The 26,653-nt window shown below is 37.2% G+C and overlaps 1 protein-coding gene and 2 long non-coding RNA genes across 3 annotated transcripts; 1 reads left to right on the forward strand and 2 right to left on the reverse strand.

Annotated features, from left to right (window-relative positions):
• Positions 1-304: 304 nt before the first annotated feature.
• Positions 305-25,113, reverse strand: LOC141368878 (uncharacterized). The gene is made up of 10 exons (XM_073873658.1): positions 25,088-25,113; positions 24,888-24,975; positions 8,935-9,006; positions 8,744-8,832; positions 5,710-5,812; positions 5,440-5,539; positions 2,211-2,265; positions 1,926-2,116; positions 655-784; positions 305-561 (listed from the first exon to the last, which is right to left on the reverse strand). The coding sequence occupies exons 1-10, from the start codon at positions 25,111-25,113 to the stop codon at positions 393-395; spliced, it is 1,023 nt and encodes a 340-aa protein (XP_073729759.1). The 3' UTR covers positions 305-392.
• LOC129450094 (uncharacterized) lies at positions 9,604-10,670 on the reverse strand. Its single transcript, XR_012372372.1, has 4 exons — positions 10,612-10,670; positions 10,420-10,514; positions 10,209-10,327; positions 9,604-10,125 (listed from the first exon to the last, which is right to left on the reverse strand). It is a non-coding gene; the product is annotated as an uncharacterized lncRNA (long non-coding RNA).
• Positions 11,211-13,465, forward strand: LOC129450095 (uncharacterized). Its single transcript, XR_012372374.1, has 3 exons — positions 11,211-11,855; positions 12,192-12,247; positions 12,743-13,465. It is a non-coding gene; the product is annotated as an uncharacterized lncRNA (long non-coding RNA).
• Positions 25,114-26,653: the final 1,540 nt, after the last annotated feature.

Below are 26,653 nucleotides of genomic sequence, written 5' to 3' on the forward strand. Positions count from 1 at the left end.
TGCCTATCGACAACAGATTAAAAAGGCCAGACATGTACTCACCAAGAATTACATTGGTAAAAGAAAAAACAAAAGAAAAAGGCTAAATAAAAATTTAAGAGTTGTCCTTTGTATGTACAATTTATGATCTGCAGATGCAAAAAAATCTGATAAAACAATCTGGGAAAAAATAACTGCTGGTTGCTAATTTCACATTTAATGTTTCTCAAAGGCATTATAAGCAGGCTAGTATGTGTATGTTTGTGTGTTAAGTATTTGTTGTACATATTTCTAGCATTTTAAATTGTAAAATAAAACACACAGATAATGTTTTGTATTTTTATTATACTTCTGGATTGTGTACATTAACATTTAAGCATTTGAACAATTCAACAATAAAGTGCAAAAAAGCCTTACTTATCTGTTGAGTCTTTTAATTTTAGTGCTCTCATTTTCTCTTTAAGGCATGAATCAATTAATGAAAAGGTCCCTTTTATAACAGCAGGCCCAAGACCATGTGTTGCCAGATCATATGTTTCCCAATTAGACTCTAAAGCATTCTGTACAGCTTTCAATGTCTTCCTGCAAGTGAAAATTCCAAAAGCCATTTAGTTTAGGATAATTTAATAATTCAGGTTATGTCAAGTTTGGTATGTTATTTTATTACTAGATTACCTGCAGTCTTCTGTTTTGGCCATGGCTGTATGTAAATTCCCCTCTTCCAACAAGGCTTGAGCCACCTTTTTCTGGGGAATGAATTTTGCTGCCAAGTATGTTAAATCACCAGCCAGATCGCTGCATTCATCTAAAATACAGTAATTAGACACAATGTAAATATTTGAAATGATGTCTAACTTGCACACAATACATTTATAAAGATCAAGTGTGCAAATATTTTCTGGTTGTGAATTCTGCTTATACAAACATGTCATGGTTAAAGTAACAGATCAGGGGCCTGTTTCAGTAAGGTGGTTCAACAATTCAGAGTTTTGGGTACAGAACAGCTGATCTGAGTTAGTTCAATCGACTCAAAGTAGTTTGACTCAGAGTTAAAGGGATACTCCATCGTTTTGTCATATTAAACTGTTATCACCTTTACTAAGAAGAGTTGATACATACCTCTATCATCTTAGTGGGTGCACGCAAGCGCTGTGGCGTGCGGCGACACTTTGGTAGCACTTAGCTTAGCCCAGTTCATTCAATGGTACCAAACAGAGATGAAGCTAGAAGCGACCAAACACACCAACGTTTTCCCCATTTAAAACAAGTATATAAACGAGTTATACAATCAAATATGATGGCACAAAATAAAACATGGCGCTTTTAAAAGCAAGTTAAAAGGGTAACTATAATGTATGGCGGAATAGCACTTTTGGGAGTACTTTGACTCGCCTGAAAAATCCGCTCCAAGAGGAGAGTGTTACTGCGCCGAGTCGAAGTACTCCCAAAAGTGCTATTCCGCCATACATTATAGTACATTTCTAACTTCATTACTGTTTGATACCATTGAATGAACTGGGCTAAGCTAAGTGATACCAAAGTGTCGCAGCACGCCACAGCGCTTACGTGCACGCACTAAGAAGATAGAGGTATGTATAGACTCTTCTTAGTTAAGGTAATAACATAGTTTAATATGACAAAACGATGGAGTATCGCTTAAAGTGCGTGCGCCACGACTATGAAAAGCTATCCTCAATGGAGCTCAGATTTTACAATTCACCATGGGAATGGCACATGAAAGAAGTCTGGCTACTTTTCACTAGTGCAACTGGAATTGCTGCTGCAAGTTTACAGCAACTATGAGCATACATAAAAAATAACAATAACATTTTGCTAGGACACATATTAGAACTTCTAGATCTGAATTACGAGTTAAAACCACAAAACAAGGATACAGGTGTCAGTATGGCCTTTAATAATTACTAAGACTGCTAGTCAGTTTTTACCTTCACAAAGTTTTGAGCACTGTGAAGTTAACTTTGTGCGCTTTGAGGGCGTCACCTCCAACTCCACCAACTTCTCTGTAATTTTCTGTTTTTGGCCCTTGGCCTTCCGTAGGTAAGCCACTACTGTGTTTGCGGAGTAGCATTCTGGTAGGGAGCATCTCCTTTGCAGTTCTTCTGATGTAACCAGGTATCTGAAACATTAAATTACATAGATTATAATTGAATAGGTTTAAAATGTAATCTTTAAAAAACATCTTTAGATGTGTCTACCTATAAAAAGTCTACCTTTTTGCTTGGTTAAAGTCCGAAACCTTCAAAACACTTTCCACCAGAAATCCCCCTGGGAGGACAGAAAAAAGAATAGTAAAAGTATGCAATGGAAACTAAAGGTAGGCTACTATAAAAATAATATGTTCCTTATTCTTCATCCTGATTATTTGACCCGTTTTTACAGACCATTTAACAGTATTTTTATTTTGTGACCTAGCAAAAACACAGCTTAAAAAATTTTTGTGATTTACTGTGTTAAGTAAGGAATAATTAACAACGGGAGATTGAATAATAATAAAAATGATGCACACCCAAGGTGGTAATTCAGCACAGCTTAACATCGGTTTCATTCCTAACCCTTCAACACAAGATTTAGATTTACAGTATAGATGTATCTGTTTTTCCTGAAGATTGTTAAGATAGATGAGGATTCATTAAGTGCTGGGCAGAAAGTGACAGGGCCGTGCACAGGGGGGTGGCCAGGTGGCTAGAGCAACTGCCCTTCTGCCCTAATCGGCTGAGGTGCCCCTCTCGCCAACCCCAGTCAAAGTGTTCTGTTACCGCTCGTCTAAAGATCCACTGTTTCTGGTAATCCACTTCGTGATTTCCCGCCCGCTCCGCAGCATCTCTCACATTCTGTGTCCACTCTTTGAAGGGCGAAGACGACAGTTTGTTGTATTAACAGGTAGATTCATTACATTACCTCAGTTGTTGAGCTGCTCAATTAGTAATTTGGTAGTTTGAAGCCGAGAGAGGTCGTGTTCTATATTTATTTTTGCTTGATTGTGTTCTCGGGATCACTACTTAATTTTCTCGTTAATTTTTAGCTTTAATCACATCACAAGAATACAACCCCTGTTATGTCGAGATCACGAGAAAACAAGCTGCTGTTTTCTCGTGATCTCGACACAACAAAAGTTGTATTCTTGTGATGTGACCAAAGCTTACGTGTACTCAATAGAACATAATTTTTAGACAGCAAAAGCATATTTAGCAAATTAGCATGGATGAACAAATGAGATTTTACTTCAGGGATTCGCTCAAGATGAAACAGATTTGCCAATAATTGACCATTTATAGCGCGGTGAATCTAGGGACCGTCTTTAAAGTACTCCATATACGTTTCTACTTCAAACAGCATTAAAATGGAATAACTTAAAGTCAACAAACAGTCACAAAACCAATTGTAAAGTGTTCGTGGTTGTCAACTATAATGCACACTTTTTTTAGATGTTTTATATTTATTCAAATAAACTGTTAAATACTATTAAAGATAGAAACGTGTACAGTGCACTCTAGAGATGGTCCCTAAATTCACGAACATCAAACTTTATTTATTTATTAAGTCTATCGACAATTAGCTACGCGTGGTAACGGCGAAGACTTATGCATCAGCAGTCCACTTCAAAATAAATGAAATATTATGGACAGGAAATTACATTACGGCATTTGGATTATGTCTGGATAGCGAGAAAACAACGTTTGTTATCTCGAGATCATGAGAAAACAAGCAGCAAAAATAAAAATATGGATGACCTCTCTCGGTTTTCCTATGTTTTTGTATTTCTGTGGATGATTTGCTCTCTGTCTTCTTAAAGTGCTAACAACTTAGCAAACATTTTTAGAATTACAGTGATTGTCTAATGAGTACCCGATGAGATCTGATATAAATAACATCAAATTTGCTGTTGTTGGCACACTTTGTCGACAAAAAATAAAAAACAATGTTTTTAATAAAAAGACAGAGTTGGAAGGGAGGCTGCAAAAGCTGTTCAAAATTGCAAACATGGATTCAAAGCTTCAGCATGTAAAACATATAGAATATTAAGAAGTTTGTCACACTCTAAATCTTGTTATAAAGTCTATTTTCCATTATAATCACTTATATTATTTGATACTAATCTATAACACATCATATTGTTAAAACCATATAAATTGTGCCCCCCTTGCCCCCTTTTTGGTTTGGGCCACTGCCCCTCAAAATGTCTGTGCACGGCCCTGGTTTACAACACACTTGGCATCACATTCGTGATTTAATCTAAAATTACACTTTTCGTATCAATCCACAATCATAATTAAAGCACTTTAATTGAGCGTGACCAGCCCAGCAAAAATAAAGCCGACACCAAAACGATCGCAGTACTACTGCTTCAGTGACGCTCCTGCTACGCGAAGACGTGCTGCTCACACATGCGGTGTTTAAGACATTTGACAAGTTAGGTGTGGTTTACAGAAAAATTATCAACATCCATGGAACATTTTTCAGCCAATCAGAATAAAGGATTCAACAGGATTTCCACAAACCTTTAAGGAAATTGTTCATTTGTCAAAGTTTCAACTTAGAACTTTACCTGTCTTATCTTGGATTTGCCCTGTGCTATTTTTTCCCTCAACTCCTGCACTCTGTCTTATGCTGTCTTGTTCCTCAAGTCCAGTGGTGTTGGGAAAACTTTCTCCTGTGCTGTCTTGTCCCTCATTTCTGGTGTTGGGGTTACTTTCTCCTGTGCTGTCTTGTCCATCATTTCTGGTGTTGGGGTTACTTTCTCCTGTGCTGTCTTGTCCCTCATTTCTGGTGTTGGGGTTACTTACTCCTGAGCTGTCTTTTCCCTCATGTCTAGAGTTTGTGTTGCTTTCTCCTAAGCTATGTTGTTCCTCCGGTCTTGTGTTCTTTGGGTTGCTTTGTCCTGAGCTGTCTTGCCTTCGATTCTGGTTCTGTTTGGGATCATTTCTCCTGCGCTGTCTTCTCAAAGAATTTGTTTATTAGTAAGAATTTTACAATCCATTAATCTCTCAGGATGTAAAATGCATCTATGCAAAATAAAAGGTTTACTTGATAATGTTGCAAAAGGGTAAGTTGTTCATAATTTAACTACCTTTGCAAAAAATGCACCTGGCATCCTCTTGATTTCCAGGTAGACATTTTGTATAAATACGTACTGAACAAGTTGAACATTTTTCCTATAAAGATCATTTCCATAAAAATGGTTAAATCAAGATTTCCCTAACTGAATCAAATGCTTCAAAAACACACAAGGCAGAAACAAACAAATACAAAACTTGATTACTTTTTTCTAAATTAAAATGTCATTTACATCACTTACCTGGATCTTTCTAGATGCCATCCTGTGACAAATACCACAAATACCAGACCTATCTAAAGTAACAGGACACATGCTAGCTGTGATAATACTCTTTCAACATGATCTAACCAATAAGAAACTCTAAATATGTGCATGGAACTTACCAAGTGAACTGAATAGAAATATCCCCAGTCGTTCTCTCTCCTGCAGTACAGGCGAGCATGCAAGATAGCCCCTTGTGTCACCTAAAAAAGCCTCAGCAAACTTCAGAAGTTCCAAAAAAAAAGAAAACATATTAGCAACAAAAGTACATAAGCTTAGCTCAACTTCTAAAACAAGCTTCACTTATTTATTAGGGTACGAACAATTAAGAACAGTGTTGTAATTCTTAAAACATTTGTTGTATCAGTAGCTGTTGTTAAATTTTTTTTTACCACTGCTGTAAAAACGCCACATGAAATAGTGTCATTCTGAAGGGTATGGTTCCTCTTTGTTCTTTTCCACGGTCCCCGGTAGCCTTTTGATGCAGCAAATATGCTAAAATGTAAGTCACAGTAAGTTAAAATATGTTAAGTTGACATTCCATAGCAAAGGTTTATGTAGATATAGATACAGCGGGGAAAATAAATATTTGACACATCAGCATTTTTCTCAATAAGGGTATTTCTAAGTAGCCTGGTCCAACCAGACTCTCGTACATTCATTTCATTTGTACAGTCTGGCCACGTTCCATTGCAAAGCGTTACTTCCGTTAAGGAGGGTCCTCTGTTGAAGTTTAAAACTATTGGATCTGCCCAGAGTCACTCAGGATCTGCCATAGCCAATCGCTAACGTGTGATCGTGACGTATATCATGCGCCGAAACCGGCCGGAAACAACAAGCCAGAATGATCAGACCAACAAAACTTAGCAAACATTGTTCTTGCTCCGGCTTTAACTTCTGTATATTCGGCAGTTTTGCATCAATGGACTGAATAGCTTTTCTCATGTCTTTCTCCGCTGCCATTACTGAACTACAACTGACGCACGACCTCAACGTCATTGTTCTTAGCCACTCCCCTCTGTTCACTGATTGGACCTGCAGATTTTTGCAGGAGAAAATGAAACTCTACACAGCAGTCCCAGACGTACTTCTGAAGCTAAATGAAAATTAAGCGGAAGCACGTAGGAGGGCGGAGCCAAACTAATTTTTAAGTGGGCTATTGACACAAAATTTCCACCAGATGTAGCCATCAAGCCAAATATTGAATTCATACAAGAAATCTGAACATTTAAGTATACAAGTTGATTCAAAATAAATGAAATGACACAGGGAATAAGTGTTGAACACGAAGAGAACAAGGTGCAAAATGGCATAGAAAGTCAGGAGATCACCTGAAATATGCCAGTACTAAGAGAGAAAACCTGCCCCCAAACAGTACTAACTGATATCAGCTGCTTTAGTCCTAACTGATGGCCTATAAAGGCTTCTCATTACCCAGGAGGTAGAGCCCTGCAAGCCCGTCGGGGCCCGACAGGCTAAGCCTATTTGGACCGGGCTCGGGCCGTTTTTTTTTTTACAGACCGGGCTCGGGTCGGGCTTATTTTAGCGTCTCTCCTCATTGTGTGTGGGTGTTTGCGTGTGTAGCAGAGACAGCGCGCATCTGAGGCTATGTTTACATTAATGTTCCTTTAAAACGTTACTTTTGCTATGTTACGCCTTTCATTTACACATCACCCGTTTCGACCCTCATAAACGGATTTGTTTGCAAAAACTGCAGACCCTGTTTTAGTTTGAGAACTCAGACTGCGCTGAGTGTAAATGAGCGTAGATGGAGTCTTATGTAAACAAACAGCTCATGTTAATGTGACAGCGCATCATTTTCAAAGTAAAAATTATTTTTATTCAGGTAAATGGTTTGCAACGGAGGTTTTGCCAAAAATAGTAAACATCTACCAACCAGCTATTATAAACGCTATCAGATTGTTTTATGTATCCTTATAGATAATGTCTGTTTTATATTTATGTTTGAGTATTGTTGGGTTTGAATATTCTTGTGTTGTTTATGTTTTTTTTAAATTTAGTTAGCTTATTACGAAAGATAGACCGTTATTTTAAACGCCATATAGGGCGTTGTAAAAGTCAATTTGAAGGGAGAATTGTAATGGGTCAGACATTATTTTCTAGTTTAATTTAAGTTTTTCTTGCTACTTTAAAATGAATTTCGTTTCATATAATTTGTCTCTAAATTTTAATGGATGTTTTGTTGATAAGTTTTGTGAATATAAATTAATAAAAACAAAAAATCAATGTCATATTAATATTTAATGCTTGTTTAGCCGATTGCGCTTTTTGCCATTTATGCGTTGCTAGCGGAGGACGTGCACGGACCTCACACACTTTTAAAAATTACCGTCATACTAATTTTTATTAATTAATTGCACACTGAACAGCAACAGGTAAGGGAAGATAAGTTATTTGGTGTTTTTCTGAAGAATACAGTCAATGCACTCCTTGCATTAGTAGGTACTGTTGTTTAAAAGAAAAGTATAAGCAATGCACTGAACCGCCACAGCATCCATGCACGCTCACCACGCAAGACTCCATTGCTGAACAAAAAGCATGCTGAGGCTCAGTTAAAGTTTGTGAAAGAGCATCTGGAGAAGCCTGTGGATTATTGGGAGACTATATAGTCAGATGAAAGCAAAATGTAACTTTTAGGCAGTCATTCTACACACCCTGTTTGGAGAAGAAATGGCACTGCCCACCACCCCAAGGACACTATCCCAACAGTTAAGTTTGGGGGTGGAAGCATCATGGTTCGGGGCTGCTTTTCAGCAAGGGGTACTGGCAGACTTCATATTATTAATGGCATGATGAATGGAGAAATGTACCGGGACATTCTGGATAAAAATCTGCTGCCATCTACCAGAAAGCTGAAAATGAAAAGAGGGTGGACATTTCAGTGTGATCCCATGATCACAATGATCCCAAACACAAGGTCAAGGAAAGAATGAAGTGGTTTCAAAGAAAGAAAATCAAATCCCATAGAAAATCTATGGAGAGAACTGAAGATCAAAGTTCATAAAAGAAGCCCAATGAACCTTCAAGATTTAAAGAGCATTTGTGTGGAAGAATGGGCCAGAAACACTCCTGAGCAATGCAGACGACTGGTCTCTTCATACAAGAGGTGTCTAGAAGCTGTAATCACCGATAAAGGCTTTTCTACAAAGTATTAAATAAAGTGTGTTCAATAATTATTCCCTGGGTCATTTCACATTATTTATTTGGACTCAACTTCTATAATTAAATTTTCTGATTTCTTTTTATGAATTCAATATTTGGCTTGATGGGTACATCTGGGGAAATTTTGTGTCAATAGCTCACTTAGAAATCCCCTTAATGATAAAAATGCTGATGTGTCAAATACTTATTTTCAGATGGATGGATGGATGGATGGATGGATGGATGGAATATTTTTAGTTGTACCTCCAATTTTCTGCTAATTTGTAGTACTGTTCATCTTCTTCCCCAAGTGAATTTAAGTAAGTAATAGTATGATCAACAATACTGCAGTGCTAGAAAAATATATTATATAAAAACAGCAAAATAGAAAACGGGGCAAATGTTTATTGTGCACATTACTACTCGCAGCAAAATCTCATTAATAAGTAACTTACAAAAAAGGTCCAGTGGTTCCCACACTCCAGATAGGGACCGATGATCTCCTTTATGTTTTCAAAGATGTTCCTCTGAACAGGAGAGAAAATTAATTAATCTAAAGTATAACAAATCAATAAAACAAGGGAATGAGACAAGCAACACTGCATGAAAAGTGGGATTTTCGTCCCCGTAAGCGCCTGTAGGCTCCCGAAAATCTCCCTAATTTTCGGCAGCTTTCCTCAATTTACAGGCAGCGAGCGTCGCGTTCGTCTGTGTCACAAATTGTCGTAAACGAACCATGACGCAGGTGGAGAGCCCCGCGGGGGTACGATGCCTCTAATTAGCATATGAATAGCAGCGAAACCTCTGCCGGCCAGGTAGAGCGTCTCTAGTCTAATTAGCATGTGAATAGCAGCGAAACTAGAGTAACTGCCCACTTGAATGTACTTACTCAGTATTGGCTGAAGCCACTACTTTTAAACAAGTAAAATCTCCCGTGAATGGTTGGCAGATCACTTCAAACCAATCACAAGGGATTTTTCTTGTTTAAAATAAGTGGCTTTAGCCAATACCGAGTGAGTAAATTCAAGTCGGGCCGTTACTCTAAAGAGGGGGGTTATTGGGCACCCTGGCTCATTATAAATGTAAACCCCAATAATAATAATAATAAATATATAATTTGTGTGATATACATTTTTTGTATAATAATGTCATTGTGCTATGTACTTCATTATTCACACCATCAAGAAATATAAGAGAAAACAAAGAGGTTTATTTATAAACACACAGCTGTTTATTCAAAGAAAGAGCTTTAATTAGAAACACACAACTATGTACAAAGCAGCATAATGTCTCTTATGTTGTCCTCCAAACACGTCAAAAAGTGCCCAAGACATTCGGGAAAGATCCCTAAAAATCTTTTTCAAAGTTATCAAGTGTTGAAAAAAGAAAAAAAAAACTCAAAAACGTTGTAAAAAGTCGCTTTTGCAGGCATGGTGAGTTCCCCTGTACTTTGGTATCGCCTCTAATCTGAATTGCAGCGTGGCACAGAGCTCGGAGAGTTCCAGGCTGCGAGAGGGCGGTGGCCGCACAATCCATCCAGACACCCCGTCAACAATGCCGTCTTCATCAGACATGAGATCTATGGTGGCGCACTTTCAAATGTCCATCTCACCCTCAGCCAGCACACTTCGTCTCGCTTCCAGCAACTGTAATATAATCAATAAAGACAATAAGTGACCAGAAAAATACTCACATTGACAAAAAACCGATCTAATATAATAAATCTTACCCTTTTTCTTCTGGATCGACTCCGAGCTAAACTTTTCGCATTTTCCGCCCGCGATGCGAGTTCAGGTTGTTTGTATCTGAAGCTCCGGCGAACCGACTCATAATACGTCTTACAGGCAGCTGGAAAACAATTAAATGAGACTGGTATTAATAAACAGAGTCACGGTACAATTAAACAAGAAATTAGGAAAAACATTAGAAGTTATACTTACAAACAATGTCGTCATTCTCAGCAGTTAAATGTGGACTTGCTAAAATAGCCCCAACCAAATAGGAGGTCACGGCTTCGTTATGAGGCGACGTTAGTCTGTGAAAACAAAATGTGCGGGTTTAAGCTCGGATCTATTAACGTATCTCTTTCCTTATACAAGAATAAAAGCATATTCTTTAAACCGTAACGTTACCTTTGTTCTGGTTCAAAACGCCTGCAGTGTGCCTCAGAGACGTGTGCCTCCTAAAAAATTACAAGACAAAAACACCTCTAAGCAATAAAACACACAGCTTGGGCTACTTAAAAATATGCTTTTACATAAAATTATTCTTACCGCAATCTTGGGATTGTGCACCCGTCTTCTCTTCTTGGAGAGTTACAAACACCAAACCAAACATGTTAATGTCCCTCTTGTACTGCTGTGTGAGCCGTGGCCATGACCTCGCACGCGATTGGACGAAGGCGAGAAGCCTGTCGGGCTCCTCCAATCAGACGCGAGGTTATTGATATAAGGAAAATCTTGTGAGACGTGCGCGCATGCGTATGATATAAACCATAGATATGTATAAAGGCTAGATGGCTCAAGGCGGAGTCCCTAACGGCATCACCTGGCGGCCATCTTACGACAGGGCGCTCGCTCACTCGTAGCATTGAGTTAAATGGTGCAGGTACTTTTAAATGACCATAACTTGCTCAATTTTCTACCGATTTTCAAACGGTTTGGGTTTTTACAAACTTTATTAACGTGGCTATAATTCTGGATGCTTTAACATTTTCATGAAGTTATTTTTTATTTGTAGTATAGGTCTGCAGTGTCATAGGTACATCCTTGACGTTTATAACAAACCAAACCGTTTGAAAATCGGTAAAAAATTAAGCAAGTCACGGTCATCCAAAAGTACCCGCATCACCAAAACTCAACGCCACGAGTGAGCGAGCGCCCTGTCGTAAGATGGCCGCCAAAATGCGGACGTTGCACTCAATTGGCCAGCAGCGCGGACGAGCCATCTAGCCTTTATATACATATCTATGATATAAACAACAAACGCGATGTGCCGGGAGCTCTGTGTGATATCAACACAGTGTGCTGTCAGTTGAAAGATGGAAGTCCCCAGACTGAAGAAACGACCTTGGTGCTTCTGTGAACATTGCAACACTGAACTGTGTCATACACCACAGAAAGCGCTATTTCAAAAATGGAGTAAGTTATGGGAGAAAAAATCCAAAAGGACTACGTCAGGTCAGATAACGTACAGAGCCTGCTGCTATCCAGTCATGAACCCGCTGTGAGTGATGTCCTGTCATGTGTAAAGACCCGGAGGATAACTTTACTGGAGTTAGAGAGATTGGTGAAAGTGAAATGCAATCCGAGGACCCAGAAAAAAGTGATTGAAGAATTTGAAGAAATGCACCCAGCGAATTGCAGTTAAGACAACGGTGAGCATAATTACATATTTTTATATAAGCTTGGCTTGCTTTACGTATGTTAACATTTTAAACAATACTAAAACATATCAACAAGTAAAATAAAATAAAATAAAATCAACAAGTTAAACAAAAACGTTTTGAGTATGCTATATCAAAAAGTAGCCATCCAGCATGTTTTATCCATTGTGGAAGCCCTTGCTCACAAAAAGGTTGGAGACCCCTGGTCTAGTTAAATGTGGTTGATTATCACTGTTGTTGTTATTTTAATAGTATAAATTAATTTATAATTAAATAGGAATATCGCGTTATAATGCATAACGGTATCTTCTGTTTGTTGTTTTTCAGACGAAACAGCAGATGACCAAAGCATTCATCTTTTCCTGGACGTCTCCTGTTGTGTGGTAAGCATGAAACTACATTTGGATATACCAGTATAAAGTTCAGTACATGCTAATCCAGAGCTAAAATGGGAAAACCTAACATGTTTCACCCACATTATTGTTTTCCACTCTCAAATTTCTGTTAGTTAACTAATGAAAGCAACTAAAGCATAAACACACTTTATAAAGTATAAAAAAAACTAAAATGAAGTTGAAGTGGATGAAGTTCCCACAAAGTACTTAACTGGTTCATTGCACTAAGATAAAGCTAGCTGTTTGAGATGCACATGATCTTTTCCAACTACAGTTTTCAAAATCTTTTCATACTCAAATGGCCATATTGATGAGAAATGATTAATTATGTTCTTTTTAAATCTCAAATTACCATATTAACGATGGGGTTTTCAATCTCAAATGGCCATATTCATGATGGACTTTTCAATCTCTAATGGTCTAATGGTGGTGCTGAGTATGTGCATTGCATGTGTTTTAAATATGTCCTTTAAATTTCCATAGGATGACTATGTGGATGAAGAGGGGGAAATCCTTGCTGAGGAGCAGAGTGAAGCCTATCCTTACATACAAGATGGGGAGGAGCATGGAAGTGATCAGTCCAGAAGTGAAAAAACAGAACACTTGTTGATGAAACTTTTGGCCATGATGAAATTGACTGGTATCCTCCGTGACGACTTCTTACAGTATGTGGTTTGTCCAAAATGTATGACAGTGTACATGCTTACTGAAACCTATGAGCGCAGACGGGATGGTACAAAGGTTTGCAGGACTTGTGGTCACATCCCGTTCTACAATCACCCACAGCAGAGGTCTGCATTAAGGAAGAAATATGGCTCTGCCTTGCTAAGATAGGCTACATATTCGAGCGGTGTACGTTCTTACTGTTACAAGAGTGTTGTGCAGTCTCTGGGAGGACTTGTTAAAAGACTTGGATTTGAAGAGAAATTAGATGAAAGGCGAAAGCGGGAACTGCCAAAGGGTGTGTTAGGAGATGTAAATGATGGACAAGTATGGCAGGATTACCAGTATGTGAATTCAATAAACTGTAGTCATGCCACTATGCACAGTATTTGAGCTGTGATGTAATTGCACAAGTTACCTTGCTTCATTCCCATCCGGACAGACATTTTGTTGTTTGACATGTTGTTTGATGGTGTTTGCATAGAATGCACAAATTGAGCCTGATTAAAACTCTGTTAAAACAATTAAAATTGTTGAAATAAATAGTTTGGTGTATCTTTTTTACCTAACATTGGTTATTGCTAATTACATACAGAGTAATTAATATACACTGTAGCCTGGAGAAATTGAATCTACTTAAAGGGATAGTTTAAAAATTATTAGGAAAAAATATTTTGAAAGTATTGTGATAAATGGTGAAGAAAAGTTTGATAAATGATTGTCATTAAACTTAAAGTTGATTTTGAATTACTCTGTCCAACATCTCCACTTAGTTAACTGAGTTGAAAAAAAAATATTTTTAATTAATGTATAATTATAATTCTCTTAGTGTTATAAATGGTATTATAACACAAAACTCATGACTTAGTCAGTCATTAAATAAACCTGATTCTCCACTGAAACACAATACAATACAATGTGTTGTTTATGTCAATAAACACTGATCACCTGAACGGGGACTTTCATTTACAAAAATGGTAATTTATCATTTTAAACTAAACAACATGAATGATATTAGAGCATAAACCTCTATGACATTATAACAAATATTTCAGTAGTTAAAGTTCTTATTAGTTCTTAATTCTGTAAAAAATCTTAAATAATCGTAATATTCTGAGACAAAGAATTATGGGTGTTCCTTACAACATTCACTTGAATGTTTTAGTTTAATTAATTTTATACACTTAAAAGTTAAATGAACTAAGATTTTTTAAGTAAATGTCCACAACTCAAAATATTAAGTGATGTTTACATCATGAAGACAATGTGTTAACAGTGTAGCATACTTTAAAAATAAATAAATTCAAACTAAAATTTAAGAGTCTGTAATTTGGCTTTACTGATACCAAAGATTTTCTAAAAATCAAAGTTTAAAACCTCTCAGAATGTCACCTGAGTAAAACTCCCCCAGCTGCTACCCTGATTTGCATTTGTATAGCTCACAGCATGTTCATTTACATGTTAAAGCCTCCCCTAGAATTAGGGGAAGGGGGGACAACTTCCAAGCAAGACCCACGTCAACTTCTGACAACTTACGGCAGTTTTCGGTGTTGGCTGCAAATTGTCGTGCGCAGTCGTAAACTTGGAGTTTCACAGCAATCTACAGTGCCACATTCTGACGAAAATTCCACTTTTCATGCAGTGCAAGTAATGTTTACATAAACACTACAGGTCAGAAGTTTAGGATCACTCTAAAAAAATGTTTTTAAATCTAAAGTTTTGTTTCAAAGTTTGAAATGACTTGTTAACAAAAATAGAGTCCAAAATACATGGACATTTACGGAAGCGTATTGCATTCACTTGAGTAAAAAAAATCTACTCTGTTTTTCTGAATTAACGTGTTAATTATCTCAGAATTACGAGATAATTTTTCATGGAATAAAAGTTTTTGCTCTGTTTTTCTGAATTAACGTGTTAATTATCTCAGAATTACGAGATAATTTTTCATGGAAAAAAAAGTTTTTGCTCTGTTTTTCTGAATTAACGTGTTAATTATCTCAGAATTACGAGATAATTTTTCATGGAAAAAAAAGTTTTTTGCTCTGTTTTTCTGAATTAACGTGTTAATTATCTCAGAATTACGAGATATTTTTTCATGAAAAAAAGTTTTTGCTCTGTTTTTCTGAATTAACGAGATACCTCAAAATCCTGCCAGAAGCTCTCACCTGTAACGTCAGGCCACAGCTGCTGATGCTGCCTGACTACGACGACCACCACCACAACCAACAACAACAACAGTGCCAGGCATACATGGTTGCAGTGCAGGTAAGATAGCTAAGTTATTAGTTACATGTTTATGCCAAATTATGTCTGCTAACTGTTCGCTTGCCTACATGTAAAACGAGGTTAGAATAGCTGTTTATAAACATGTAGCGCTAATGTTTCGGGCATATTTTTACTATGTTATTTTAAGTTACACCAACCGCAGTTGGTAAACAAACTTATGTAATGTTATGCTAATATTTGTACCGTTAGTCAGCAAAAGGATCCTCAACTTTTAAGGTCGAGGGGATAATTACGTGTGATTTTTTGGAGGAATACTGTATTACGTTAACCACCTTCCTTTTAGTTTGTCGGCTAGGATAAGTAAACCACGCTATTTGCAGTAACTGTAGTGCTTAATTTGTAAATAAAGAGGTCCTCGAACACAGAGAGGCTTCTGTCAGTGGTAGGAAAAAAGTCACGTAGAAATCACCAGTGGATGCATGCAGCACGTTGGACATCGCGATATTACATAACAGTAAACGAAACATTCTGAACTTTGACAGTTTAAGAGCCCAGCAGGGATACTATTTCGATTACGTTTTGCACGGATGTTTAGGTTGAATATATTCTGACATTGCTTCGGTTTCTTTAGTTCTGCCCACTCTTTTGTTTTGTGACTATGCATATGTGTCCTGTAATTGTTTTATTTGTTGATATTTTTCTAAACTGTGTACTTGATGCATTTAATAATTTGAAAACAAAGCTAGCTATTTGAAGCTTTCCAAAGCAAGTTATATATTTTTCAGAAACTAGATTCCGGTTGTGCAGTGAATCACAGATACATGAGTACATATACACTGTCAGAAAAAAGGTACAAAACTGTACATTTTTTGTCACTGGGGTGGTACCCCAAGGTACCGTTTTGTACCTTTACAGGTACATAAACATAATACAATGTTGTACCTAATGGGGTACATTACTGTGCCTTAAGGATCCATTGTGTACCTTTAAATGTACAGTTAACTGTTTTGTACCCCTAAAATTTAACTGGTACAAAATTGTTCCTTAAGGTACAGAATAGGTCCTTGGAGTATATTATTGTATCCCATAAAGGTACAAAAAGTTACCTTTTAGGGTACCACCCCAGCGACAGAAAAAGGAACATCATTGTACCTTTTTTCTGACAGTGTAGCCTGTGTCTCAACACTATGAACAATACTGTTCTTGAGTCTAGCCTTCTCTACGATTTGAGTAATGTTACTGTGAAAGGTGAGCACTTTCAAATGCTTAAGACAGTTTGACTTCCAAGTGACAAGAAAGGTCTATAGTTGCCTACCTATACAGTTGATACATGAAACATCCATTTTTAGCAACGTTATCACACTCTGGCCTTTATCAATGTTCTCGTAAAAAATGCTGAAATACATTTTTGAGATATTTAAAGCAATTACACTTTTGAGGGTACAGTCCTAAATCTGTTTATATTTGTGGTGCAACACATATTTACATAAATGCTGCCTTTTTTCAACATTTGTTCAGGGCCAGCTATGGCTACGTCTTCAAATACCCCCCTCCCACAAGATGATGGTCTGTGGATGTTTCTTCAGAGCCGAGGGATTTCTGAGGAAAATATTCAGAAATTGCAGCAAGACCATGTAGGTGACAGCACATTCATTCCTGCAATATATTATTTTTAAAGGGATAGTTCACTTTAAAATGAAAATTCTGTCATCATTTACTCATCCCCATGTTGTTAAAGCTGTATGAACCTCTCCCCTCCGATGAACACAAAAGAAGATACTCCAAGGAATGGTGGCAAACACACAGCAGATTGACTTCCATTGACTTTCATAGTAGGAAAAATATTTTGGAAGTATTGTGATAAATGATAAAGAAAACGTTTTGATAAATCATGGTAAGGACACATATGATGGTACCCATTAAATTTCATCATATTTTTTATTCCTACAATGGAAGTCAATGGTCACTATCTGCTGTGTGTTTACCATCATTTCTTAAAATATCTTCTTTTGTGTTCATCAGAAAAAAGAAATTCATACAGGTTAAGAACAACATAAGGATGAGTAAATGATGACTATTTATTTTAAAGTGAACTATCGCTTTAATTGTTTTACATTTTACTGAATCTCAGCAGATTATACAAGTAATCATCATAAATTGTAACCCTATCACAGTTAGTGCCAATGCTTCTGATTTCTTTTTTATGCCAAGCGCACCTGCCTCTCCCAACAATGCATTCATGTCTTCCCTATTCTAGCCCTGTAAAATAAGGTTTATAGGTATCTTTAGGAGTCAATTCACCTCTATATTTTGGTCTCTACCCTGCATAAACAAGTAACAGTAGTTGTGCAGTAGCATCACCATTATACATTCTGGCAATGTGCTGACTTTTATGTTTATATAAATTAAATAAATAAATAAATACAATAAAATAAAATAAAATATTATGCCCTTACAATTACTGCTTTCCATTTTGTTGTGATTTGATATTGTTTTAAAAGTATGGAGTAATGTTTAGATGCCAGCACAGGCCTTGATTGGGAGCTGAAGTAGGGAATCAATATGGAATAGCAATATTATGGAGTACCTAATAGCAGTAATATATGGGAGAAGTGTTTTTCTTGTAATTGATGTAAATGGTTATATGAGTAAAGAGGAATACATGAAAGTAATCAGTCCCCTGTCTAAGTTTGATGTCAAGGATTTTCACTGTTAATACACTGTATTTTCAGCATCATGTCACTCAAACTTTATTGTTATGGTTACAACCATTTTTAGACAGCAGTTTTTGTTTTAAATTACTTCACATTTTAGCTCCTTTTTATTCCCATGCGGAAAAAAAAACAAGCAAGTGAAGAAAAATAGAAATAAATTGCTGATTTGTAGCTACTGCTAAGAAATTAATTTCCACTCATATGGAAATATAGCTATCTCCTAGATTTAAGATAACCAATATATCTTACTGTATTGCTTTGTTTTTTATTACAGATTGACAGCTCGGTAGTTGGAGAAATGGATGATGCCACTTTGAGTGCTTACAAGGTGGTAATGATCTAAAAAGACAGTCCTTATTTGAAAAACTTAGAAGAAAAATGGGCACATTGACAAGCAATAAAGACACAGATCAAGATTCTGAGGAGGAGCATTCTATGCAGCCAAAAAAGATACATCTGAGAAATAACAAAAGGGCCGTGAAGATGACAAGGAAAATAGAACTAGGATGGATACACGACAAGAAACAAGTGAGAAAACGCAATGGTGGAGGAACCAGAGTTCTTGATATTTCCAAGACAGCCACAAAAACAGAAATTCTATCACAAGCTAAAAAGCTATTTTTCCCCAATGAGAAATCGAGAAAGGGGAAGTGGGAAGAGTTCAGTCACAACATTGTTGACTTTCAGGAAGCATACCTTGATGAGGGTGTTAGTGTGGGAGAGCTCTATGAGACACATAAATTAGGGATTTTAAGATTTTACTTATTCACAAAGCACCTGACAAATGGAGATGAAGTGTTCACAGAGATGAAAGCAGGAACTGATGATGAACAGACAGATGCAGCGAGGCTAAATGAGCGACAGAAAAACACAACAGAAGATAATGAGCAGCCGACACAAAAAACACATGACAGTGAACAGCAGACACACACTGTGGAAGTTCTTGTCTCTACTGATGTAGAGATTGTTGATCTTTCATCTTTGTGTGATACATCAGAGGTAATTTTTGGCCCTTTGCAAGGTGGACCATTTTTAGAGGATCTTGATGACACAATCTTACATGAGCCTATAGAAGAGGCACAGATAAACATCAACGCCTACAGCTCAACTCCTGTCCATTCTGACACAGTGCCTGCTGGCCCATTAAGTCCTACTAATGAACTTTTGCATGTGACAGTGAAACTCCACAGAGTCAATCTCTTGGAGGAACTGATTGCCCAATTCAAGGATGAGGCGATGATGTCCTTCTCTGTGAAATACAGCTTCATTCATGAAATGGGTGCAGATGCTGATGGCGTGTCCAGGGATGTATATGCTGCCTTCTGGACAGAGTTTTTAGACTGTGCAGCAGAGGGTGCAGATGTGAGGGTGCCATCATTATCACCAAAATGGCAAGAGGAAGAATGGAAATCTGTTGGTAGGATAATGGTCAAGGGATTAAAGGACCATGGATATTTTCCTTCTCGTCTGGCTCAAGCCTTTACAGCAGCAATCACATTTGGTGAACACACTGTCTCACCTGATTTATTGTTTGACTCACTAATGTTGTATCTTAGTCAGTCTGAGCGTGATCTCTTGTCCACTGCTTTACAAGACGCTCTTGTTGGTGATGATGAAGATGAGCTTCTTGATCTTATGGATCGCATGGGAGTAAGAACAGTACCAACACAAGAGAACTTGAAAAGTGTGCTTCTCCAAGTGGCCCACAAGCAAATTATCCAGCAACCAAAATATGCACTGGATAACATTGCAGCAGTCGCAGGACCAACTCTCAGGGAGTTCTTCCCCAGTGTGCTGGATATACAGAAGATGTATGAGGATCTTAAACCATCAACCCGAAAGGTATTAAAGTTGATCACAGCCTCTCCAGCTACTTCAGCAGAGAACCAAAGTTTGCAATATTTACATCAGTACATTAGGGGATTGGATGAGATAGGCCTCCGGAAGATGTTGAGATTCGTGACCGGGTCTGATGTCATCTGCGTTAAAAACATTCAAGTCATATTTACCCCTTTGGAAGGGTTATCAAGGCGGCCTATTGCACATACTTGTGGCCCAACTTTAGAGCTGCTTTCAACTTACAACAGCTATCCTGACCTCCGAGCTGAAATGGAGGCTATACTGTCCAGCAACTTCTATACAATGGACATTGCATAGAAGTGTCTCACTCACTCACATGTACACACTCTTCTCTCTTCCCCAGTTATAGCCTTATCAGTGCCATCTGTTTACTTTTAGATAGTGTGTGAATGTGAGACAGAGCACATAGGAGAAGTAATTAACTCAGGTGCATTTATTTTTTATTTTATGTTTTTCAGTTTCAGTTTTATCCAGAATGTCATTACCAAACTTACTGTAGAAACATGTTTACTGGCTAATGAACATTTGTTAATGGACTCCAAATGAAACATTTACACACTGTAACAAAGTTACAATAATCAAATTGATTTATTGATAATGATACAGGACCATTCAATTGCCAATTACGTTGCCCTGTTTGCATGTTAAATCTTAATATTGGCACTTGGCAGTGTTTGCAAATCTGTTCTAACATACAGCACTGTTCTGCTTTTTACAAATAAAAGCAGAGGTTTCTCCCTTGTTTTCTACAGATGTTTTCAAACAAATCGGGTCTTCACTGCAGATAACACACATGGATCTTGTCTCACACAGTACAATTTTTGACAACTCCACTGCAGTGCCTGCATTCACCAGCACTCTTTAGATAACATATATAAACAGTCATCTCTACCAAATAGGCCTATTTCCTACATACACAGTAAATTACACTGGGGAGAAAAAATGGTGCACTGCACTGGTTTAGCATGTATTTATATGATGCCAAATAATTGTGTAAAAAAGTGCTTTATGTGCAGCCCAGAGACACATGATAACAACATACAATAATATGTTTGATTTAAAGGTGCAGTGTGCAAATTTTAGCGGCATCTAGTGGTGAGGTTGAGAATTGCAACCAACGGCTCAGTCCACTGCTCACTTCTTGCTTTTGAAACACATAGAGAAGCTATGGTAGCCCCCACCAGACAAATATGTCATCGTTGGAGACAACTTAGTAAAAAAATTTTTCTGTTAAGGGCTTCTGTAGAAACATGGCTGCACAAAATGGCGGCTTCCATGTAAGGAGACCCTCTGTGTATGTATATAAAAACATCTCATTCTAAGGCAATAAACATATAACGGTTCATTATGAAAGGTCTTTATACACCCCATGATCATTTAGTTTTGTATATTATTTTGCATTTCTGTCAAGAGATCCTTCTAAAAATTACACACTGCACCTTTAAAGGCCATTCAAACATCATGTAGGTTGCCCTGTTACAATGAGCCCAAATGTGTGTCAGACCACATCTGGTGATAAAAAATAGTTCCACCATAAGGACAAATGTGCAACTTTTGATCATGGCAACATGTGATACCTTTCATTTGCAGGTACATGATTGTTACAGTTCTGTGGTTGAGAAGTACTTTTAACATAATGATTAAAAAAAAGAGATGATAGGGAGCTCAGTTGGGAGAAGTCAATTATGAAAGAATTGTCTATTATTGATTGCTTAAACACAGATCTTCTGTCAAACATTTACAGTGAATATCATGGTATATAACCTTTTCTGTTCAAACTGCAATTCTGTTGTTTTTTGGCTATGAGTGGGTTGCTCACATTCAGTCATTTGATCCAGTAGCACAACTTGTGATTATTAAATTTGGGTGCGTATGTAAGCACGTAAGAACATGTAAAGATCAATGGCTTCCTCTGGAGAGGTTGGTGGATGAAGACTGTTTTCTGCCATGGCAAGGCAACAAATGTCAAACACTGTATTATCACAGGGATATGGTCCTCTCTCACGACATTCCTCCCTACAAGCCTGTATCTTCTGTTGGGATACCTCTTTAAGGTACTCCCTAGCACCAAAAAGTTGGGGTAGGGTGTACATCATCACTGGACGTCTACTTGGAGACACAGCATTTCTGGATGGGCGAATTCTGTGAGTGTTCCAGAGGTGAACAACATCTTGCAGTTCTCTCTAAATATAAAGAAAAAGAGTGGGAAAGAAAGAAAATATGGTCCAGTATGATACAGTAGAGCCGTTTCTCAAACAGTTTCATGCATGTTAAATTCTATATTTGAAAACAATAAATCTCTGCATGTTCAGATTTGTCTTAACTGACCCTGGTGTATGACCAGGGTCAGATAAGTCCTCCCTCTCTCACATACTGTGTCCCACTAATGCAGAGAAACAAATTTCTTTCATCAAAATGTACAAGTACCAGAATGAAATGAATAATAGGCTACTCATAGTGCTGTAAATTTTCCTTGTCAGTGTTTTACTATTATGATGTTTTTGGTTTAATATTAGATAGCAGTTTGTGCAACATCCATAACAGGATTAAAGGGATAGTTCACTTTAAAATGAAAATTATGTCATCATTTACTCATCTTCATGTTGTTCTAAACCTGTATGAATTTCTTTTTTCTGATGAACACAAAAGAAGATATTTTAAGGAATGATGGTAAACACACAGCAGTAAGTGACTTCCATAGTAGGAAAAAATATTTTGGAAGTATTGTGATAAATGATGAAGAAAATGTTTTGATAAATGATGGTAAGCACAGGGTCGACAGTACTCATTAAATTCCATCATATTTTTTATTCCTACTATGGAAGTCAATGGTCACTTACTGCTGTGTGTTTACCATCATTTCTTAAAATATCTTCTTATGTGTTCATCAGAAAAAAGAAATTCATACAGGTGTACAACAAAATGAAGATGAGTAAATGATGACAGAATTTTCATTTTAAAGTGTACTATCCCTTTAAAATTACAGCTGCATAATGTTTGTGTTGAATTTGATTGTAGATGTAGGCTGCTGCAAATTCTAACAACTTATACTGAGATCCACATATCTATTAAAAAGTCAACTATATGTAGGAAAAATTGTGATCTACAAATTAATTTAATAATCTAATAAAATAACTAATGGTTATCGCCCATTTGCTTCTGTTATGGAACAGTTGTTAGACCTACGAAATAACATACAGTAATTATGCTGCATGTCACAACATGGCATATTGACAAAATCTATAGCTGAATAATGTTAACAAGAACATTTCTTACCTCTATTATTTCAAGACATGTGAACTGTATTAGACTTTTGTCTAGGAAGTCACCGGAGAAGTCGTCAGAATCTTTTAGATCTTGAAATAGGTTGATCCAGAACTGTGCATGCTGCTTCCTCAAAAATCCCCACCAATGCTCTATCCGTTGGTTATGATTGCTTGAGCCATACAAATAGCAATTTCTCGAAAAGTCGTCCGTATGATCATGTCTCATGAACATCTGCATCTGTTCCATGTAACAGTTCTCTGTACCTAAGTCTGAGCGAATTCGGGTGGCTGTCCCATTCCTGGATAACACCGCATCAATAAAGTATCCAGCGATGACCTTGGGATCACTACTTGTAGAGTATGCATGTAGCCATATCATCATTCGTGAAAACCCGTCTATTGCGCCATTGATGCAGATCCCATATGGTTTGAGTTTATCATAAGAATCAACATGCCATAAAAAGTTCGGGCCTGGATTATGATACAAACGTCGCCTCAGATGCACTCCATGGGGATCCAGTATTTTCAACAATTGCCTGATTGTCTCTTGTGTCACCACGTAGCCAGCCTGAATGCATTTCAGATGCATCATTTTATATCCGTGAAGCATACCATATTGGTTTAACTGATCCTGGAGAAACATAGCAATGTCAAGCAGATCAGAATGTTCTTTTCGTCTGAACAGGCGCAAAGTCTTGAGGTGTCTGCGCAAAGTTGACACACTAATAACAATACCATTTATATTACTTAAAGACAGCAGTATCTCCCAATGTCTCAAACCCAAAGTAAAATAAAACCGGATTAAATTTGAAAGGCGGGACATGTTTATTTCCATGCAATCCAGCTAAAATAGAGCTCCTGGCAGGATTTTGAGTGATCTCGTTATTTCAGAAAAACAGAGCAAAATATTTTTTTCCATGAAAAATTATCTCGTAATTTTGAGATAATTAACTCGTTAATTCAGAAAAACAGAGCAAAAACTTTTTTTTCCCATGAAAAATTATCTCGTAATTCTGAGATAATTAACACGTTAATTCAGAAAAACAGAGCAAAAACTTTTTTTCCATGAAAAATTATCTCGTAATTCTGAGATAATTAACACGTTAATTCAGAAAAACAGAGTAGATTTTTTTTACTCAAGTGAATGCAATACGCTTCCGTAGACATTTCTTCAATTCTGTTCAAAAAGCTAGTATTTTTCATACAATTTACTGATCTCTTTAGCACTGTTTTCATTGTCCTAAAAACAGGCTGATGTCTTCCTTGTTCTATGAAGTCCCTCCTTCAAAAATACGTAATGAGTTCTGATTGTGTAGCTTGTTTAGTGTGTTGTGATTTGACAGCAGCTTAGCCAGAGCTGTTTGATCTTAGCTGGCGACTGACATATTCCTGTGGGCGGAGCTTAGTCAAAAGCTCCTATATTGATGTCATTCAACCGGGAAGTAGAGGGCTTTAGTCCAAACCGGCCTACACACTAAATAAAGTTTGAAAAATGGGATCAGGAAAAACGGGACCTTTAAGAAGATTTATAGTTTCGGGCAGTCGTAGCCTAATGGTTAAGTAGTCTGACCTCTCACTCAAAGGTCGCTGATTCGATTCCTAGTGACTGAGGTGCCCTTGCTTACTCCCAGTTGCTCCCTGAACACTGCAGTGATGGCTGCCCCATGTCTTGGTGTATGTGTGTTAACTATTTGCGGTGTGAGTGTTCCCATTTATTGTGGATGGGTTAAATGCAGATGTCACTTTCACAATTGTGATATTCCATTGTTTTGACAGGTTTACTATTATGCTAAAATTTCTAAATGAAAAAAATGTAAATAAACTGAATAAGTGATCCTAAACTTTGCTTGGTTAACCCAGTTAGAACAGGGAATTAACTTTTGTAGGAGTAATTCTTACCTTGGTAAAGTAACGGCTCCTTGCTCTTGGTTTCCCTTCCAGAATATCAGTCAGGGTGTGGGTATTAATAGCCAGAACATCAGGTTGCCTCCAAATGATTAATAAATATTACATGATATTGATATTTATATTGAGTGCTAAAAATCTTTTAAACACACACACAGACACACACACACATCCAGTATTAATGTGTTAGTTACCATGCTGAACAGGTGAAACAAGGCATCCATGACCTGACAAAGAGCATTGATGAAAGAAAAAAAACTATTAGGAAAAGTGGGAATGGCATTCCAATAAGGACAAGTTCGGTATTTTACACTTAAAGCCCTGTTTTCAGATTGTTTATTGACTGAAACTTGGACATATGCGGCTGCCAACAGGTTTTATCATAGTTTTTGTCAACTCCATTGACTTGCATTAGATGTGCTGTGAGGTACGGTATTACTCCACGCCGGGAACTTTGTTTCTATTCTTGCAATTGGATTAGCACCACCACCTGTGCTGGAGTGTCTATTATTCAAGCTCTAAGCGGAAGGATGTATGGGTGTGAAGCGTTTGGAAAAATAGGTCCACAAGTTAACAACGAATGGTAAAACAGCTGTTGGAAACCATCTTTTGCAGCGATTTTTGTGTGAGCATATCAGTGAACACCCTTGACCACCACTCGGTGAGTTTTACGTCTTTGTAAACAAAAGTTTAATGCATTTTTGGAAGGATTGTTCCAGTGCACCTATGCACCCATTGGAGAGGTGTGAGGTGAAACAACAAACACCCGAAAATTCTCGGGGCAGCCGCATATGTCGAAATTTCAGTCAAAACCGTTCTATTTCATCATAAACAATCTGAAAACAGGGCTTTAATTGTAAAATACAGAGCTTGTCCTTTAAACACTAAAAAGTGTATCTGACAAGTATATCCAAAGTAACTTCCATGCATTAAAGTTTATTTTCATATAGAAACTGAAGTTATAAAACAATAGAAATTTTACCTCATCAGACACTTTGTTGTTGTCTATTAGTGATTCAAAACTTTTCACATAAAGTGGATGAGGACCAATTTGTCCAATTTTGGATTCTCTATGTAGTCCTTCTGACTTCATAATTTTTAAGACTGCATAAGTAAAAAATGGTGAAACAATATGCTCAACATATCCATAAACAAAATGGTGAAACAATATGCTCAACATATACATAAACATACAGAACAGGTCTACTGTCATACATCAATTTGAAAGACATTTTTTATTGTGTAAATGGTATTCCATGAAAAGCACACCACATAATTAAAAAGTGTTATGCTTACCATTCATTTTTCTCCAAAAGAAATTCCCCTTGAAGAGAGGGCTATAAGTTGACATAATGACAATATATTAACACATCACAAATATTAACACAGGTGTTAAAAGTTCGTACTATAATTGGTACTTTGTTAATGAACAATTACAGAAGTTTGTCTTTGGCAGCTAAGAGCAATAACATCCCAGATAGCAATTTCCCTTGGGCCGGATCCGCATGAAAGCCTTTAGATCCGTCTGTAGCGGACATACGGTATCTGACTGTGGGCCAGATCTGCACCTGATAAGATTTCAGCTCTGCTAGCAAAGCTGTTTTTTCATCGATTTACAGATTTGTCCCAGGTCCGTTTTCCGCAACTCAACCGGAAGTCAGGAGATGCGTTTAAAATACAAAACACTAATTTGGCCCAAACCTGTGATACGGATATGGGCAGAAGGAGCAGGTGGTATAAATTGAACAGAGAAGTCAACT

The sequence above is a fragment of the Misgurnus anguillicaudatus genome, chromosome 12 (genome assembly GCF_027580225.2).
Source record: "Misgurnus anguillicaudatus chromosome 12, ASM2758022v2, whole genome shotgun sequence".
In the NCBI taxonomy this organism is placed as follows: domain Eukaryota; kingdom Metazoa; phylum Chordata; class Actinopteri; order Cypriniformes; family Cobitidae; genus Misgurnus; species Misgurnus anguillicaudatus.